At 34.7% G+C, this 19,528-nt stretch overlaps 1 protein-coding gene across 4 annotated transcripts in view; it reads left to right on the forward strand.

Moving 5' to 3' along the window:
- The window catches only part of CERT1 (ceramide transporter 1), a 104,112-nt gene that overhangs the window by 56,728 nt on the left and 27,856 nt on the right, over positions 1-19,528 (forward strand). For all 4 annotated transcript variants that reach the window (XM_077759925.1, XM_077759924.1, XM_077759922.1 and 1 more), the window contains 5 exons: positions 2,182-2,289; positions 3,081-3,219; positions 8,689-8,772; positions 13,887-14,044; positions 18,569-18,661. In XM_077759925.1, coding sequence (XP_077616051.1) covers positions 2,182-2,289; positions 3,081-3,219; positions 8,689-8,772; positions 13,887-14,044; positions 18,569-18,661 — 582 coding nt within the window. The remainder of the gene's footprint in view (positions 1-2,181; positions 2,290-3,080; positions 3,220-8,688; positions 8,773-13,886; positions 14,045-18,568; positions 18,662-19,528) is intronic.

Here is a 19,528-nt window from a genome sequence, read left to right on the forward strand (position 1 = left end):
AGCAAGCTCATGGTCTCATGACTATGTATGTAGATCATGACCTGAGCCAGTATCGAGTTGAGCGCTTAACTGACTAAGCCACCCAGGTGCCTAAAAAATGTATTCATTTTGTCTTCTAAAAGAAAAATACCAATTTTCCTGAGGTACAATTTTATATCAAGTGCATGTTTTACCCTTTCATTAATAGTTTTGCTGGCACAAAAATACTTTGCTTCATCACTAAAACATTGTTTTGCTTTGAGGTGTGGAGTTGTGTAGGGTGATATATGTAAGTCATGGAGAAGAGCTTTGATTCCATGCAGTTTTAAGTTTATATGTAATTTTTTAGTAAATTCATAGTTAAGAACGTATTACAGTATCTCATGGAGTGTTTTATAAATGACCATTATTGAAGTATGATAATTTCATCTAGTGTGGCAACCAGTATATACTGGAACTTTGAATTTTAAGAGGTTTTCACATGGATAAGTTTCTAGTCTCTTTGCCTAAGGTACTTTTCTCTTTTCCATGAGCTTTTTTTCTCTTTTGGTTTTGGATTCCTCTTCCTCCTTTCTCATTCTTTCTCCCTCCTTTTCCATTTTCTTTCTAGAGTATTAAACTTGGGTTAAATGAAGTGATACTGAACTGGAAAAATGTTTGAACTAGTATTAATATCATTTATATAAAAACGAGGACACATTTTATTTACTAATTGAATCAGTATAAAAACTTAATGTTCTTCTACCTATAATAATGTTTTTCAGTTAGAATAATGTCTTGTGTAAACCAATAGCTATATTGGAAATATAAAGGATTTTCAGGAACTAGAGCACAGAGGATGTAATAATGCCAGTAGAAATGATTTCTATAATACATTGTGTCTAATTTTAATGATCCCTAATCTTATTCTTGAAAATCAAGTAACCTAAAAACCTTTTAGGTGTTGCTAATAGGTGTGATACCAAAAATGATTAGATATTTTTTACCTCTTAAGTTTAATGACTAGGACTAAAATTATTCTTAGTACTTTTAAAAACTAGCAATAGAAAATAGAGATCTAAAACACTTGAGCAGGTTTCAGGTACTTGGAAGTATTTTTTTCAAATGTTCATTTCCTTTGTCTATATTATTAGTAATGCTTTTGTTATAAGGGTGGGATATCAAATTGGTGCTCTGAGGAATGCCAACCCCAAGTAGTACTACAGTATGGAGTCTTAACTGTACCCAAATATCCAGGAGCTCAATAATTATCTTCCATGGCGTGATTACTTAACAGACTAAACTGGAAACTTTCTTTCTGCCATGAACTATTGAAGTAACTATAAAAATTTTTTGAAGATACAATCTTCTAGAAGATCCAAGTCCAGTTGTAATTACAGAATGTAAAACTATTTTAATTGAATGCCATAATCATGATATAGAATGGTTGAGAATAGAGAGTCAAACTGCCTGGTATAATAAGAAAGGCTTCACTGAGATGGTTGTATTTGAGCTATGCCAGGATAAGTGATTCAACTATAATGAAATAGCACGGAAAGTTTTCCTATTATTATCTTTTTATCCTTGTTCTATCCAATTTTTTATTGGTAAAATACACTTAACAATTGGTCATTTTAGCCATGTTTAAGTATACAGTTCTGTGGCATCCATGTCAAACATCACCATCCATTTCCAGAACTTTTTTTTTTCCATCTTACACCACAAAAACTCTGTGTCTGTTAAATTCCAAGTGCTCATTCACCCCTTCTGTTAGTCCCTGGTAGCCAGTATTCTTTGTCTCTGAATTTGACCACTTGAGGTAGTTTTCCTGTTATTTAACACTCCTAGCCCACTAGCCCAACCTGAAGTTGTTCAGTAATTTCTAAATTAAATGGCAACTAGGAATTAAAGATCATTAGTTATGCCATGGGTTGCCTATATTTTCTTGAGTGGACTCAAATTGCTAATTATTGTTATGATAACCTTATTTATATGGAAACTTTTGTTCTTGAGTGTTTTTTCCAGTTTTATTGATATATAATTGACATATAAAATTGTATTAAAATATACGACATAATGATTTGATCTGTATGTATATTATGAAATGATACTGTGATAAGTTTAGTTAACATCCATTACCTCACAGAGTTACAATTTTTGTGTGTGTGATAATGAAGTATTTTTTATTTGATTTTTTTTCACTTAGTTTACTTTCCTTTTTAGACTGAATCTGGATATGGATCTGAATCCAGCTTGCGTCGACATGGCTCTATGGTGTCACTGGTGTCTGGAGCAAGTGGCTATTCTGCAACATCCACCTCTTCATTCAAGGTTTGTGATTATGTATGCTTTAAGGCAACATAAATTGAGTACTGAATGTTGTGAAAAGAACTTGATAGGTTTTTGAAAGAAATTTTCTACATTATATTATTTGATGTTTTAGTTTTTAAGGTGCAAAATCATGATTTTTACAAATTTAAAATGAACACATCAGATTTTATTTTATTCATTAATGAGATAAGATGTAAAGAAAAAAATTGGCTAAAAGAAGAATGTAAGGAACGTTGAAATTATTTTGTTAATGTATGCAAAGCTGGTCACTATTCAGAGATTAGTAACCAAGTATGTCCACTGGACAAAATTCATTTGCACCTCTGTGGACTCAGAATCTTTTACATTACTCTCAGTTTTTTACTACTTAAAGAGTTGTAAAATAGCTCCAGTGCAACAAAATTAAATTCTGTATGATCAGACAACACTCTCTCTTAAGAGTTGTGTGGTTGACACTCATCATTTCTTTGAAAGGTCACCAAGTTAATATGTTTGCCCAAAGCCTTGCACAATTTTTCCTCACAGTGTTTAATTTGAAAATATTAAATGTTATATTAGCACATTGTCAGACTTAACTGTTCTCTTATTTCCTTCAGGCTTATCACTGTCAAGCCACTAATTAGTCATGTTCAAGTCTATTCTTAGGAGTGTTACATTGAACTTGACAGCTCTCCCTACCCCATGCCCTCAGTAATGAGATGTAGACTTTAAAAGGTGATGAAACATCATAGGAGTATATAAATTCTAGTTTTGTTAACTTGGATTACATCCTCACTTTTTGTGTTCTGCAGAAAGGCCACAGTTTACGTGAAAAATTGGCTGAAATGGAAACCTTTAGAGATATCCTGTGTAGACAAGTTGATACTTTACAGAAGTACTTTGATGCCTGTGCTGATGTTGTCTCCAAGGATGAACTTCAAAGGGATAAAGGTTAATTAGGCTATTACCACTATTTTTACTTGGAGAATGAATGGATTTAAAGCCTCTTGATCTTAAAGGGTAATGTCTTTAAGTGATAAAGGTAATTATAGTCACTTGCTGAAAACCCCCATTGTAATAGATTTCAGTATCCATATAACTTGTATACTATATTAACACGTCTAGTCACTCATACCAGATGCCATTGAAGACTTTTACATGATTTTTAAACTTTTTATTCCATTAAAAAGTATATCTATCATCTTGGTAACATGGGGTATTTCACATGATCATGTCTAATAAATTTACCCCCCTGGGGCACCTGGCTGGCTTAGTTGGTAGAGCATGCGACTCTTGATCTCAGAGCCTTGAGTTCAAGCTTCACGTTGGGCCTAGAGCTTACTTAAAAAAAATTTTTTTTACCCCATGATGAGTCTTAAAGGGAAGCGTGTGTATGTTAAATCTTCCAAATCTGAAATCATTCGATCTCTTTATTCCTCTCTCTTTCTCCTCTTCTTCACCCTTTCTTTTTCTCTTCATTCTGTCTCTCCTCCTCCCTTCCTCTGGCCTTTTTCTCATAGAAGAAGAAATCAATAATGGAGCTACATAAACATTTAAAAATAATATTCAGTGAATTTTTTTATTTAAGAGAGATGATCTTCAGTATATTCATAATGTGAGTTTTTAAAGTTACTCTTCTGTTGTTACTGCTAAAGATATTACTGATGTTGTTAAACATCTGTTCTTCATTTCTTCCTTTGCTGTGAAGACAAAACTGCCTTCAGTATTACTAAATAGCACTAAGTTCATTCCCAGTATAACTGGATTGCTTGACAAGGTTTCATTTCTTGGTCTTATTAAATGTGTTTGATCTGAGTTGATACTTTTTATTCTCTCTGTTCTTTTCCCTTGCTTCTGCCTTCTTTTGGATTGAGTATTTTTTAAGTAATTTTATTTGTTATCTCCTTTGTTGGCTTTTAGTTATTTCTCTTTGTTAGTTTAGTGGCTACTTTAGGGTTTATAGTATATACATTTAACTGCTTTCAAGTAACATGCTACTTCCAAGCATATTGTAAGAACCTATTTTAATTTCTCCCCATTACTGAGGCAAGAGTCTTTGGTGTTCTCTAACCAGTACCCTGTGAATTATGAGGTATATGATGTGGAAACAGGTACTTTTCCTTGTACTGTGTAGGTTTTGGATACTTTTCCCTGGAATTTTTTCATATGGTTCTTTCTCTGACCTCTATAGTTGGTTCACGTGTGTGTGTGCTAACAGTCCTTTACTGAGTGCTCAAAAGGGTCTGATCTCCGGAATTCTTTCTCTGTACGGGCCTCTCCTCAGCAGTCCTCTGCCTTGTGAACTCTCCTCACCTTTATCTCTATACTGTCAGTTCCTCCTCACCTTAGGGAGTCTGCCAGACTCCTGGTTTCCTCCTTACTCTACAACTTGGAAACTCTCCCAAGACAGTAACCTGGAGCAGTCACAGGGCTCCTGTTAGTTGTTCCCTGACTCTCAGGAATCACTGTCCTTTGTTGCCTACTATCAACTGTCTTGAAGACCGCTGTTTCATGTAGTTTTTCCAGGTTTTTAGTTTCGTGCTAGAGGGTAGCCTGTTTCTTCTACCTTGGTAGGAAGCAGAAACCCATATTCCTCATAAAGTACTTAATTTTGTCTAAGTTAAGTAGCCTTGAAATTCTTTACATTTGATACACTTTAAGTTTTAGGTTCTTTAACATTTGATATTTATTTCTCTAAAATTAAAGGCAATTGAACTTCTGTTTCTCCTTAAGAAAATTGTGTGTGTATCTTTTTTTAATCAAATTAAACATTACACATTATTTTTCATTTGCTTGCAAGTAGCCCTTTCAGCAAAAAGAGAATATATACAGAATTGATTTATTTTTAAATGGTCATACCAGTAGTATAGAACATTTCAAGGACAGAAGTGATAGTGGAAGGCTTAGAAGTTGGGATGTAGTGATAACCAGGTTATATAGAATATTTGAAAACTAACCTTAAACACTATTCATGTTTGAATAAATAGCAACAGTGGTAGACTAATATATTTATTTGCTAGGGCTGTTATCACAAAGTACTACGGACTAGGTGGCTTAAACAAGAAAAATTTATTGTCTCACAATTCTGAAGGCTCAAAGTCTGAGATGAGTTGTTACCAATGTTGGTTTCTTCGGAGGGCCATGAAGGAAGGATCTATTTTCCCTCCCTCAACATATAGATAGTTGTCTCTTCCCTTTCTTCACATCATCTTCCTTCTGTAAGTGCCTGTGTTTAAATTTCCTTCTTTTATAAGTACACTGTTCGTCTTGAATTAGGGCCCACCCAGTGACCTCATTTTAATTTGATTACTTCCATAAAGACCTTGTCTCCAGATATAGTCACATTCTGAGGTACAGAAAGTTAGGACTTATATGTTGCAGGGACATAATTCAACCCATAACAACTGATTTCCCTATAAATGCTATTGTAAGAAATACTGATATTTTTAAGAAGACATGCTGGATAAAGTTGAAATAAGGACATGGATACAGTTTCCTACTTTGTAAATCAGAGTTACTGAATCCAGTCTAAGGATCTTTCATTAAATTATCAATACTTTGGAGGCACCTGGGTGACTCAGTTAAGCATCTAGTTCTTGATTTTGGCTCAGGTCATGATCTCACAGTTGGTGAGTTAGAGCCCCACATCAGGACATTGATGGTGTGGAATCATCTTGGCATTCTTTCTCTCCCTCTCTCTCTCTGCCCTGCTCGTGCTCTCTCTTCTCTCTATCAAAATAAATAAAGTTATTAGTCCACTACCTTTATTCTCTGTTTACCTTTCCAATGAGAATTTATTCTTTTCTATGTTTTCTTGTTTCTAATTAGGACACTTTCTTTTCAGCCTAAAGAAGCCCTTTTAACATTTCCTGTAAGGCCGATTTAGCTAAACTCCTTTAGCTTTTGCTTCTGTGGAAAACTCTTTACCTCTCCTTGAATTCTAAATGATAACTTTGCTGGGTAGAGTATGCTTGGTGTGAAGTTTTTTTATGGCTTAAAGAATTTTAAGAATCACTGTGCTTTATTAAGTATATCATTGAAATGATATAGCAAATTCTCATTTGTTTTAGGTGTTCATTGTTTTTATATAAAATGTTTAATCAGAATTGTTAGTTCAGCTGTCTCAGTTAGACCACCCCACATTGCCATATATATTTCAGTATGATTTAACTAACCTTTAAGTCTTATATATATATTGGGTATATCTTAAACATACTGTTTGATTTTAAAAGAAGATACATGTATCACAATAAAGGAAAGTTTCTGTCAATCTTGTTCTTTCTATTCATTGTTATTCATTGTTAGCTTGATGACTTGACGTAGATTACTTAACATTTTTCCACATCTGTTTTCTCAACTGTAAAGTGGATGTTATATCCAGCACATATGATTGTGAGAATTAAGTGAGAACATATATACATTAGAACTGTGCTTAACAGCAAAAATTCAATAATAATAGCTGCTATTTTTAATGTGGTTTGTTTGGTTTGTTGCAGAGATAAGGAAAGCAGGAATGTGCAAGCTCCAAAGATAGTTTAGCGTTAATAGATTTCAATGTTAGCAAAGAAGACCAGTCTGATTGTGATGGGGAATTTATATTAGGACAGTGACTTTAAATCATGTCAGACATCCCTTAAGGTGCCTCAAGGATGGACAAGGAATACTTGGTTGGGAAGGAAAGTGGGAAGGCCACTCTTTTAGCCAGAACTGCTCTTGTTTTCATCAGTTTTATGTATTGAGTGTTGGGCTAGAAAAATAAAGTTGAAAATCCCTTTTTGGTGATACGAGGCTATTACATGGTTAGAAACACAGAACCCAAAGCAGATACTAGTGAGGTAAGTGAGCCCCAAACCTTTCAGTAGTATTTAAGAAGAGTTAATCAGAATAGTATTGAGTCAGGGTCAGGATCTTGTCTGATGGTAAGTACTGATTTAAAAGCAGAGCAGTATGTTGTGTTAATGAACTTCTTAAATTTGACCATATTTGCAAATGATTAACAAGAAGATGAAGATCCACACAGTCTGGAAATCTGATGATTAATCTTGGGACTAAGGTGTCTGCAGAGGCTTCAATATGAATGAATACTGACGTCTATAGAAATGATGAACGTAGAAAAGAAAAATGTTAGTCAGGTATTGATATAACTTAGCTAGGTAAAAATGAATAGTAGATATTAGTAGATAATAGCAGCTTATGATTTGAAAAAGTTATTATGGATGAGTAGCAAGATTTTTAAGTGATGAAAAAATGAAATAGCCCAGTAACTAGAAAATGGCAGTATAGAACAAAAGTCTTTTCCATGGTGGTTATTACCATTTAGGGGAGGAATAAGAAACAGGAGTGGGCTCTACATCCATTAGGGAGAGATAGCTAAAGTAGATTAAATGTTTGTTGTAGGATGAAATTACTCCTGATGTAAAGAGATATAGACAAGAAGTAAAACATTAATTTAGAACGAAGACTTCTTATATAGAGAGAGTACCTAAAAAGAAAATAAAGAAGCCATTAAAAAAGCAATAGCAGAGGGGCACCTGGATGGCTCAGTCAGTTGAGCATCTGACTTCAGCTCAGGTCATGATCTCATGGTTTATGAGTCCGAGCCCTGCCTTGTGTTCTATGCTGACAGCTTTGAGCCTGGAGCCTGCTTCAGATTCTGTGTCTCCTGCTCTCTCTGCCCCTCCCATGCTTGTGCTCTGTCTGTCTCTGTCTCTCAATAATAAATAAACATTAAAAAAAAATTTTTTTAAGTGTGATAGCAGAGAATAAAGTTGGGGAGCTTAGGTTTATAAATTTGCATTAAGAGTGAAATACATAACACAGAGGATTAATATATGTTGGGCTGTAGAAAAAGGGATAGAACATAGAACAAACAAAGAGGTATGCAGAAAGAGAACATAGGGGCTTCTGGTTTTTTCTGGAACAGGGCAAGTTAAAAGAGATGTCCAGTCACAGACACATGAGGATGAATGCAAATTGATATCATACCTATAAGTCATTCTGTTTTCGCTACACATGCAGAAATAGTAAATTTAAGAACTCCAAGAGGCAAGTTAAGGTATCTTTTGCATGTAACTTATTCTCTTACAGTCCTGCTCAACCCTTGCAGGCCTCTCTGGTAGACTTATGAAATCACCCCAAGCTGGGTAGGAAGGGATAGGACGACTAAAGAACAAAATAATTCATATCTCAATATTATCCTTTACACAAATGAGAATGGGTACATTTTATCTAATAATGTATGGTATTTAAAGACATTCCACAGCATGTTTGTTGGGCATACCTTGACAACCTTTGAAAATACAGAGGTAAATAAGGTCTCGTACTCACAGAATCCAGAATATACTGACTCATTCGAACATAAGAATAAACTGGTTATTCTATTTCCTTTAATCCTAATATCCTAAAATATATTTTATTTAGTGGTAGAAGATGATGAAGATGACTTTCCTACAACGCGTTCTGATGGAGACTTCTTGCATAATACTAATGGCAATAAGGAAAAGTGTAAGTAGTATATTTTTTCCGGTTGGCTGGATTAAGTGTACTTTCTAAAGTTATATAATAACTAAGTATATAACAAGAATAATTATCTAATTGAGTAGTTTTTTAAAAGCATTGTAACTACTGGAAAGTGAAAGTTTCTTCTAGGAAGAGATGTGAGTAAAATACACATTCTGACATTAAATAATAGTGACAAATCATTCTCTAACAAAGACTCATTCTAAATTCCAGACATTGACTTGCTTATTTCACCAGTATTTTATAAAATCAGTTTCTAGTAGTGAAAGTTTATTTCTTGGGGGGGGGGCATTATAATATAATTTGAAAGTTTATTTACAGTATATTCTCCCTGTTTAACATTCTTTTCTGCCTCTACTCAACTGGTATTAAAAAGTATATAATCAGTATTATTAAAGGAAAGTTATTAAAAATAGCTCTGATTTCACCGTGCATTTGTTTATAGACCCAGGAGCAAGGTGGTTTATTTCATATACCCATTTATTGTTGCTGTATTTATAATGGCTAACTTACTAAATGGAATTCTGAATTGTTCATTAGAAACCTGTGATTTGCAACAACATGAATAAAGCTCAAGGGCCTAAATACAGAGAAATAAGCCAAAGACAAATACTGCATGTTATCAGTTACATGAGGAATCTTAAAAAAACAACCTGAAAACAAACCAAAAAAATCCAGAAACCTGTGATCCATAGTCAGTACTCTTCTTTTGAAATATCCTAAGAAAAAGTTGGATTAGATTTGTAAAAATTTTTAAGTTACAATAATAAGACTTTGTGAGGAGAATAAGTTAATCTAATTGTGCCTATTTTTGCTAACATTATGAAAGAATATGAAGTATAATTTGTCTGTTTTTAAATAATTTTTCAAATTGTTGTATGCATGGAATTAATTTTGTTTCATAGATCTCAGTAGAATATTCTTTTATCGATACTAAAATCTGATATTTCTCTCCCCTCTACTTTTTCCTTTTTGCTCTTCCTGTTTCTTAGTTTCATCATAGCTTTCTTCTTCCTTATGACCTGCCCTCCTCCCAGTCTTGCTAAATACTAGCTTCTTACTACAAGGTTATCTTTAAAACTTGGGACTGAAATGTTGAACCTTATCGACCCATCTAGATTTATCTTTATTAAATTAGAAGATTATTCAAGGAAGATTATTTCAAGTTATATTTTAATTTCACAATAAATAATCTGCCTTAATGGAAAAATATTTTGTTTGGATATTGGAAAAATTGTTAAAAGACATCGTAAGCGTTGCAGGTCCAGTCTTCCAGCCCAGTCAGCCACCCCACCTACACACCCCAGAATAGAATAAAAATTTATTTTCTGTAGAAATTGAAGTGGACAGTTCTAGATTCTGGAATACCTAGCATAGTAAAAGATAGTTGTATTGGCCTATCAAAAAGTGATTATGCAGAAATTTACAAACTGATTATTGAAATTTAACAATTTCATTGTTCTTTTTATCTCCAAGAACTCTGGTGGCCAGCCACTAAATGAAAGTCTGTGTACTGAAGCTCCCTTCTTTTGCCCTGTGTCCAGAATACCCATCAACCAGACTTATATTTTCTGATACAAAATAGAACATGACTCTGTAGATACTGAATGAGCACAGGGAAAGGACCTATAGAGATTTTCTATGTCTACCATGAAGAAGCTGTCTCACTATCAGATCGCCCTTCAGTGAAGTCTGTTAATTTTAAAACCCTGCTAATGCTTACAGAGCTTCTAGTAACTTACTCTTAAATGTGAACAGGTAGCCAAATTTCCAGACGTTTGAGGAGAACGTCCATTCTCTTTTTCTGGAGACTTGAAATCAAGCAACTGTAGACAAGGTTATTACAGTCATTTAGAGAAATACCCGACAAGATGTTTGCATAATTTTTTGATCATGAGTCATGTTTAAAGTATACTTGTGGAATGCACTGTTTAAAATAATTCCTTTTGAGGCACCTGGGTGGCTCAGTTGGTTAAGTGTCCAATGTTGGCTCCGGTCATGATTTCGCGGTTTGTGAGTTTGAGCCTCACGTCAAGCTCTGTGCTGACAACTCTGATCCTGGAGCCTGTTGCAGATTCTGTGTCTCCCTCTCTGCCTGTTCCCTGTTCATATTCTCTCTCTTTCTCTCTCTCTCTCTCTCTGTCTCTGTCTCAAAAATAAAACAACATTAAAATAAAATAATTCTTTTCTTGGGGCACCTGGGTAGCTCAGTCAGTTAAACATCTGACTCTTGATTTCAGCTCAGGTCCGGATATCATGGTTTGTGGGTTCGAGCCCTGCATCAGGTGTCGTGCTAACAATGTAGAGCCTGGTTGGGATTCTGTCTCGCATACCTCCCTCTCTCTCTCTGTCTCTGCCCCTCTCCTGCTTGTGCTTGTGCTCTCTCTCTCCAAAAATAAAAACTTTTAAAATAAAGAAAATAATTCCTTTCGTAGTGTTGTTGGAAATTAACTCTTGTTAGTCACCATAAATGGAAATATCTTTCTGTGGCTAACCCCTAGAAATGAGTTAGAAGCTTTGTATATAATCTGGCAAAGTGAACATAACATGTAGTCATTAAATCTGATACTACTTGATCATAGCATGGGACTAGAGTGTCAGTCATCTCTTAAAAAAAGACAGAATCTTAGTGCTAGATGCAGCCAGCATCAGAAAGGGGAGAAATGATACCTCATTCTTGGGAGTGGTCATTGTAATGATTTTCACCATTAGGACCATCATTAAAGCTTTGGTCTAGGGGCACCTGGGTGGCTCAATAGGTTAAGGGTCCCAACTCTTGATTTTGGCCTAGATCATGATCTCGTGGTCGTGGGATTGAACCCCATGTCAGGCTCTGTGCTGTCAGTACAAAGCCTGCTTGGGATTCTCTCTCCCTCTCTCTCTACTCCTTACCCCACTCGTGCTCGCTCACGCGCTCTTTCTCTCTCAAAAATAAATAAATAAACTTAAAAACATTTGGTCTGGATTACATATTGTGATTAGTGAATATGTTAAAGGTTTTAAAAATTTAGAACTAGTGTACCAACCTGATAGTAAATTGTATGTATTCCAAGAACAGGATTAGAGGTGAGATGTGAAGAATAGAATAAAACTTAGACAGGTTCTAAGATGACAATAAAAACAATTAAAGGTAATTTGAATAGTAGACTACAGGAGGAATTTTTGGATGTGAAAACACCTTCCTCAGATGCTTGGGTAGCTCAGTCAGTTAAGCATCCAACTTTGGCTCAGGTCATGATCTCACATTTCTAAATCATGGTGGAAGGACTGTTTCCTTGGTCTTTTGTGAACAACATTTACCTCCAAAGTAAAGTTTCTTCTCTTATGTTCTCTGCATTCTTTTCTTTATATTTCTAGAGTCAAAAGGGGAGACTTTATGATAATAGTGTTAATTCATCAAAAAGGTATAACAATTAAACATGTAGTTGTATATAATAACAGAGCCCCAAAACACATAGAGCTAAAACTGAACAGATTTGAAGAGGGAAAAAAAGACAATTGAATTGTAATAGTTTGAGACTTCAGTGTCCAGTTTTCAGTAATGGATAGAACTTTCTTCAGTAGGAAGAAAACCAGCAAGGAAATAAAATACTTACAAACAAACAAACCTGGTAGACATCTGTGGAACTCTCCACTTAACAATAGGAAAATATATATTCTTTTCATTTGTACATGGAACATTCTTTAGGAGAGACCATAAAACAAGCGTCGATTAATTGAAAAGGATTGAAATCATACAAAGTATATCCTCTAACCACAAAGGAATAAAATTAGAAATCAATGACAGAAATTTAGGGTATTCACAAATATGTAGAAATTAACACCCTCATATTAAAGACAAAATCAGGAAATAGAAAATACTATGAGACTGAGGCGCCTGGGTGGCTCAGTCGGTTAAGCGTCCGACTTCAGCCCAGGTCATGATCTCACAGTCCATTGGTTCAAGCCCCACGTCAGGCTCTGTGCTGACAACTCAGAGCCTGGAACCTGCTTCAGATTCTGTGTTCTCCCTCTCTCTCTGACCCTCCGCCACTCACTCTCTGTCTCTGTCTCTCAAAATAAAATAAAATAAAGACATTAAAAAAAATACTATGAGATGAATGAAAGGAAAAATACAAATTACCAAAACTGTTGGGCTGTAACTAAATCTGTGCTTAGGGAAACTTATAGCTGAAACACCTTTTTTCTAAAAGAAGAAAGAGGCCCAGAATACAACACAGTTGAACTATAAATTGGTTCTTTGAAAAGATATCAAAATTGATAAATCTCCTGTCTTAGCAAATTTACAGTATTATTAACTATAGTCCTCATGCCATACATTAGACCTCTAGACTTATTCATTCTACATAACTGCAACTTTCATTCTTTTAACAGTACTTTTCAAGAGGAGAAATTTTAAATTTTGATGAAGTTCATTTTATCTGTTTTGTGGATTGTACCTTTGCTAAGTCATATACATATAGGAGTTATTAAAGTTGAAAGTATCATTATTTCACTTAAAGAGTTCTCTTAGAATGGTTTCTTATTAGTGAATGGTATAACATATTATGCTCTCTTGCTTGCATCTTGTAAATTGTAAGATTTTTCATTTAATTCAAAGACTAATTCTGAGTTAAAATTATAAAATATAAATATAAGAGCTATTTAACATGTGCTTGTTCTCAGACTTAATTTTGGATGTTTATTTTAAAATTATACATACCTTATTCATTTCTACAGTTTATCTTTAGATATTTTTTAAATTTTAGGTCTCTCATAATGTAAGGTAGTTCTTGCCATAGTTTTGTCCCGCTTAAAGCTGTCAGAGTATTATCGTTAAAGTATTCCTCTGACCACTTTGTTCACTGGGTGCAGTACTGCAAATAGATTTCAGGAAACAGCATCTGGAAAAAAACTATGAAAGTACATACACTGACACAAGCTTCTTTGCTTATAGAGTATGGATGGAAGTTTTTAAATATTGACAATCAAGAGGGAAATTAGAATCCAAGAGCCTACTCTGACTTGCTGAGCTTTTAAACATTTTCTAGTTTTAAATTTTGATAAAGACCTGTATCTTCATTACAAAGATTTTCAGTGAATAACTTTTTTTTCCCCAGTATTTCCACATGTAACACCAAGAGGAATTAATGGTATAGACTTTAAAGGGGAGGCGATAACTTTTAAAGCAACTACTGCTGGAATCCTTGCTACACTTTCTCATTGTATTGAACTAATGGTAAAACGCGAAGAAAGCTGGCAAAAAAGACTGGATAAGGTAAGTCTTATTTTTTTTCTTTTTCAAAACTAATCCAATTTGATTTCAGTTTTATACTAATTTCTTAGGGGAAAAAAATCTATTGGGATTGGTAAAAGTTGTAGGTACTACTCATCTGAAATTTTGTGGGCATCTTAAACTCATTTTCCTAACGAGATTCACCAGTTTTGTATTCAGTTACTATAAACATAAATTCTTAGTAGGATTTTAATATAAAAATTTTTTTAGTAATAATAAAAATGCCTTGGAATAGAAGTGATGAGCCATTTAACATTACCTAGCTTAATTGTGAAATACATTAAGCTGCATTTTAAGTTCTTTGAGCTGACTTAAACACCAGTTTATAAAGTTAAACATTAACTTACTGTGTTCATAGCTACATATACTTTCCAGGGTCATTGTGCTATTATTTAACATATATTATGTTCATTGAACATTTGCCTCATATTCACCTGGTTCCACCTTTGTTTAGACTTCAGCACTCATAATACTATTACAATATGAATCTTTAGTTCCTAATGTCACCTTTGGTTCAGTGAATTTGTTTAGTAGGAAAACTTCTATTTAGAATTCAACATCAGTAAAATAATAAAATGTTAGAACCGAAACATGTCTCAGAAGATTTAGTTCTGGTCTAATGCCATCATTTAAAGAAGGAACTGAGGCACAGATACTGGTCCAGAAATGCTAAGTAGCTGTTGGAAGAATTTTACCCTATGTTATATTTCAGCTCTGAATACTAGGCCAGACATTAGTCAAAATCTTGTCATGTATGAGGGAGTCATATTGTTTGTAGTAGTTGAAGGTCTTATCAATATGAGCGGGAAGCTAGGTAAAACAATATTAACACTGGTATAATGGCAGAATGGCCACAGGATTTGAATACTACCATGTGTCTAAGGAAGTCCCCATGTTTAAAAGAAAAGAATTCTTTAAAAAAAATTTTTTTTAATGTTTATTTTTGAAAGAGAGAGAGACGAAGCACGAGCAGGGAGGGGTAGAGAGAGAGAGAGGGAAACAGAATCCAAAGCAGGCTCAAGGCTTTAAGCTGTCCGCACAGAGCCCAATGCACGGCTCAAACCCACAAATCACAGGATAATGACCTGAGCCGAAGTCAGATGCTTAATTCACTGATCCACCCAGGCACCCATAAAAGAGAAAAATTCTTAAGTACTAGTGACGGCCATATTGACTGGCCATATATATCTTTTAAAAACAAGTAGTGAAAATGTATATTTAAGGTACAGACATTGTATTACTATTCTAGAGTCAAATTATCAATATTTTCAGAGATTTCAGTTCTATACCAGTGTGAAACAAATTGAGTTTTTTTAGTATTTTATGTGTGTACACAAAAAATTAAGTATTGAGTAAATAGGACAACCCCTTAAATCTATTAGACCATTAGTTCAAGAGTATCATTCAATTTGTCCAGACTAGCTTATTTTAAACTTTGGGGCAATTTCTCTTAAGGTTCCAGTCTCTTGTCTGTTTATCCTTCACTGACGGATCATCATGATCAAGTCATGTACTCTAACCACGCTAACATAAAAATTATTTTATTGAAAATAAAACATGACTTTCCCATCTTTTCAGCAATCAAGTTTCTTACTTGCAGTGCTGAAAAGGGAGGTAGGCTTTTGGTTATCTTCACTGTTGTCAGTCTTATCCACTCTTTTTTGTTGGGGAGACCATAAAAGATCTGTGAAAAAGAATTTTGTTGCTTTCCCACACATCATTTTTTTTTAGATTTACTTATTTTGAGAGAGAGAGAGAGAGTGAGCATGAGTGAGGAAGGGATGGAGAGAGAATCCCAAGAAAGCTTCTTACTGCCAACACAGAGCCCGATGCGGGTCTTGAACTCACAAACCATGAGATCATGACCTGAGCCAAAATCAAGGGGTGGATGCTTAACCAGCTGAGCCACCCGTATGTACCTCCATGCAATATTTAACCAAAGAAAAGCCACAAAAGATGGCAATATTACGTGAAATTCAGAAACTTCTACATTGTAGAGACTTTTTACAGATGTGATGTCAAATCTTATTCACCTCTTCACTGTAACTTTTTCTCTAAGTTGACATAGGATCTCAGTTACATTTTATGTGAAATGTAAGAGTGTGGGTAAGTGTGATACACAGTATGTATGTGTGTGTATATACCTATGTATAAATAGTATAGATATGTGTATGTGTAGTGTACCTACATATGTGTGTATATATACATATAAATATGTTTATATGTATAAGACACATTATATGACGAAAGTTCTTGAATGGGGAGAGTTGTTTATCAACAAATAGGTCTTTTAAGTAATTCATATAATTAGGAAGGAAAGTACAGTGGTAATTTAATATGATTTAACTGAAGTTTCTGTTCCATTCAAAAAGTATTTGTATGCTTGTAATGTGCTAGCCTCTAAGCTAGAAATGGGGAAACAGCAATGAACAGGAAATTGGCCCCCAAGGAGCTTAAATCTAACAAGGGCAATTAAATAGGTAATAGGTGATATAATGACAGGTATTTGATAGCAGTATTGTTTATACTTTGATTTCTAATGTCAGTTCTATTATTTTTTCAGCTGAGTAATAGAAAATTAATATTTAGTGGTGACAATTTTTCTTGTTTACCTGTAATAATCCTTCTATTATAGAAGTTTACTTAATTGTTAGCTAGTCATGTCCAAGAAGACCAGAAATTCTAAGAATAACAATTTTATTTATTAACAATATTAATAAGAGAAAATCAATTCATTGAAGATGTTTGCTTACATTAATAGGATCTCATGTGTATTCATGTGGTTTTTCACTTTCCCTTAAGTCCTTCGAATGTTACTATTGTGCTGTATGATTTTGTTTTGTTCAGTTTTTAAAGTTAAGGTATAGCATAAGTATAGTGAGGTGTACTACCAGTCTTAAGTGTCCTACTTGATGATTTTTTTGCATATGTATACACCCCTATAACCACCACTTTGATTAAGATAAAGAATTTTTATAGCACCCCGGAAGGTTCCTGCATGCCTTTTGCTGCTCCACCATCTTAAGATGTGACCATATACACTCTTGCATCTGGCTTTTTTCCCCTCAACATTGACCATGAAATTCATTTGTATTATTAAATTTAGTGGTAGCTTATTCTTTTTCATTGTTGTATTTGATTGTATGACTTGAAGTTGCTTATCACTGTTTCCTTTTGATGGACACTTAGGTTTTTATATTTTGGCTATTGTGAATAAAGCTGCTGTGAACATTCTTGTACATACCTTTTGGGTGATATTCACTCATTTCTCTTGGGCATGTACCTAGGAATAGAATTGTTGGTTCATGGGGTATGTGCTAGCTGTGGTGGATATTGGCAAACAATTTTTCAAAGTGATTATGTCAGTTTATACTTCTTCCAGCAATAGATGTGAATTCCTTTGCTCTTCTCTCTTAGCAACACTTCATTATTGTAAGGTTTTTGTGGGTATATGTTTTGATTTTATATTTTAGCCATTCTGGTTGGTCTGTAGACCCACTCTCTCTTGAGTATGCAAAATTAGTCTTTGGATCCAATGAATAATTCACTGATTTGCCCAAGCTTTAATTCACATAGGGTATTTGGAAGTAGTTAGCTTTGTGTGAGTTCCTGTGGACTTTAAGTTAGCCCTTAAGGATTTGAGGTAAGGGAAGAAAGGCATTAGATTCCTTATAAGCTTGTTAGACTAAGCTATCACATTTGACCAGTGCAGTCTATTCGTTGTTGTAGAAAGAAGTTTGAGATCGGTGTCAGGGCCCGCTATTTTTTTTTTTTCTTTTTTAATGTTTGTTTATTTATTTTGAGAGAGAGAGAGAGAGAGAGAGTGCTAGTAGGGGAGCGGCAGAGACAAAGGAGAGAGAAAATCCCAAGCAGGCCCAGAACTGTCAGCTCGAAGCTATAGGAACCCAGGGCTAGATCTCGGTCTTGATCTCAGGAAGGTGAGATCATGACCTGAGCTGAAATCGTTACTCTCACTCTTGACTGAGTCACACAGGTGCCCGAGGGGGCCAGCCTTTTTTAATGTGTCTATGTGTTCATCTTTGGTCTTTTAGCCCCTTAAAGCTATAGATTAAAGGAGAGGATCAAAGTAGAAATCTATGCTCTTTTTCAGCTCTAAAATAGTTTTAACCAGCAGAAGGAAAAGTACCAGAAATTCATCTTTCTTAGAATATATTTTAGCATTCGTTGATTTCACCTGTAAATTATTTTCTTCACATTCATTGCTTTTTTTCTTTAAAGCAAAATAAATACATACACTTAAATATATAACCTACCTTTAAGATAAATTTTAGTGGTGATTTAAATGGTAGCTTGTGTGCAATGTATAGCTCAGAGAAAAGTGTTTTCTTGGGCAGAATAATGCTCATTTTTCATAGGAGTCAACTGTTTCTTTTAATTATTGTTGCTGTTGCTATTGTTTAGCCAAATTATAAAACTTAAGTGAAATGCAGAGAAAATTCCACTTCAGATGTTAATTTTTCACTTGTTGCTTTTTTTAAAAAATAGGAAAGTGAGAAGAGAAGAAGAATAGAAGAGGCATACAAAAATGCCATGACAGAACTTAAGAAAAAATCCCACTTTGGAGGACCAGATTATGAGGTATGAAGTTATATTTTGATTTTAGAAGGAGGAAAACATATGCCATATCTATCATAATGTTGCAGGATTTTATACCAGAATACCCGGATTCGTTGTCTCACTGCTTCGAAGAATGAAGAGGTGGACACAAAATGAGCAGCAGACAGAAGTTGTTTGGAATATAAGATTAGAAAGGAAGAATGATAGGAAAGTACTCTTTACAGAGAGGGGACTTTTGAAAGTGAATGCCTGAGGATCATATAGGCAAGGGTCCTTGTTCTATAAGGTTTTGGTCAGCCTTTCCCCTTCCCTTCCCTCTCGTTGCTTCTCAAGTTCTACCCTTATGGGCTTGATCGTTCTAGGGGCTGGGTTGTCCATTCCTGATTGGCTTGTTTTCATTGAATGAGAGTGTTCTATGGCCTTACTTTGGTCTTTTGTCAAATTTCTGAGGTAAATCCGAAGGGGGAGTAGGTGGGGTTTGTTACATTCTTTTTTTTTTTTTTTTTAAATTTTTTTAACATGTATTATTGAGAGACAGAGTGAGACAGAGCATGAGCATGGGAGGGGCAGGCAGAGAGAGGCGGAGACACAGAATCTGAAGCAGGCTCCAGGCTCTGAGTTGTCAGCACAGAGCCCAATGCAGGGCTTGAACTCACAANAGCTATTTTTTTTTTTCTTTTTTAATGTTTGTTTATTTATTTGAGAGAGAGAGAGAGTGCTAGTAGGGGAGCGGCAGAGACAAAGGAGAGAGAAAATCCCAAGCAGGCCCAGAACTGTCAGCTCGAAGCTATAGGAACCCAGGGCTAGATCTCGGTCTTGATCTCAGGAAGGTGAGATCATGACCTGAGCTGAAATCGTTACTCTCACTCTTGACTGAGTCACACAGGT

The sequence above is a fragment of the Crocuta crocuta genome, unplaced genomic scaffold (assembly GCF_008692635.1).
Source record: "Crocuta crocuta isolate KB4526 unplaced genomic scaffold, BGI_CrCroc_1.0 scaffold162, whole genome shotgun sequence".
Lineage (NCBI taxonomy): Eukaryota > Metazoa > Chordata > Mammalia > Carnivora > Hyaenidae > Crocuta > Crocuta crocuta.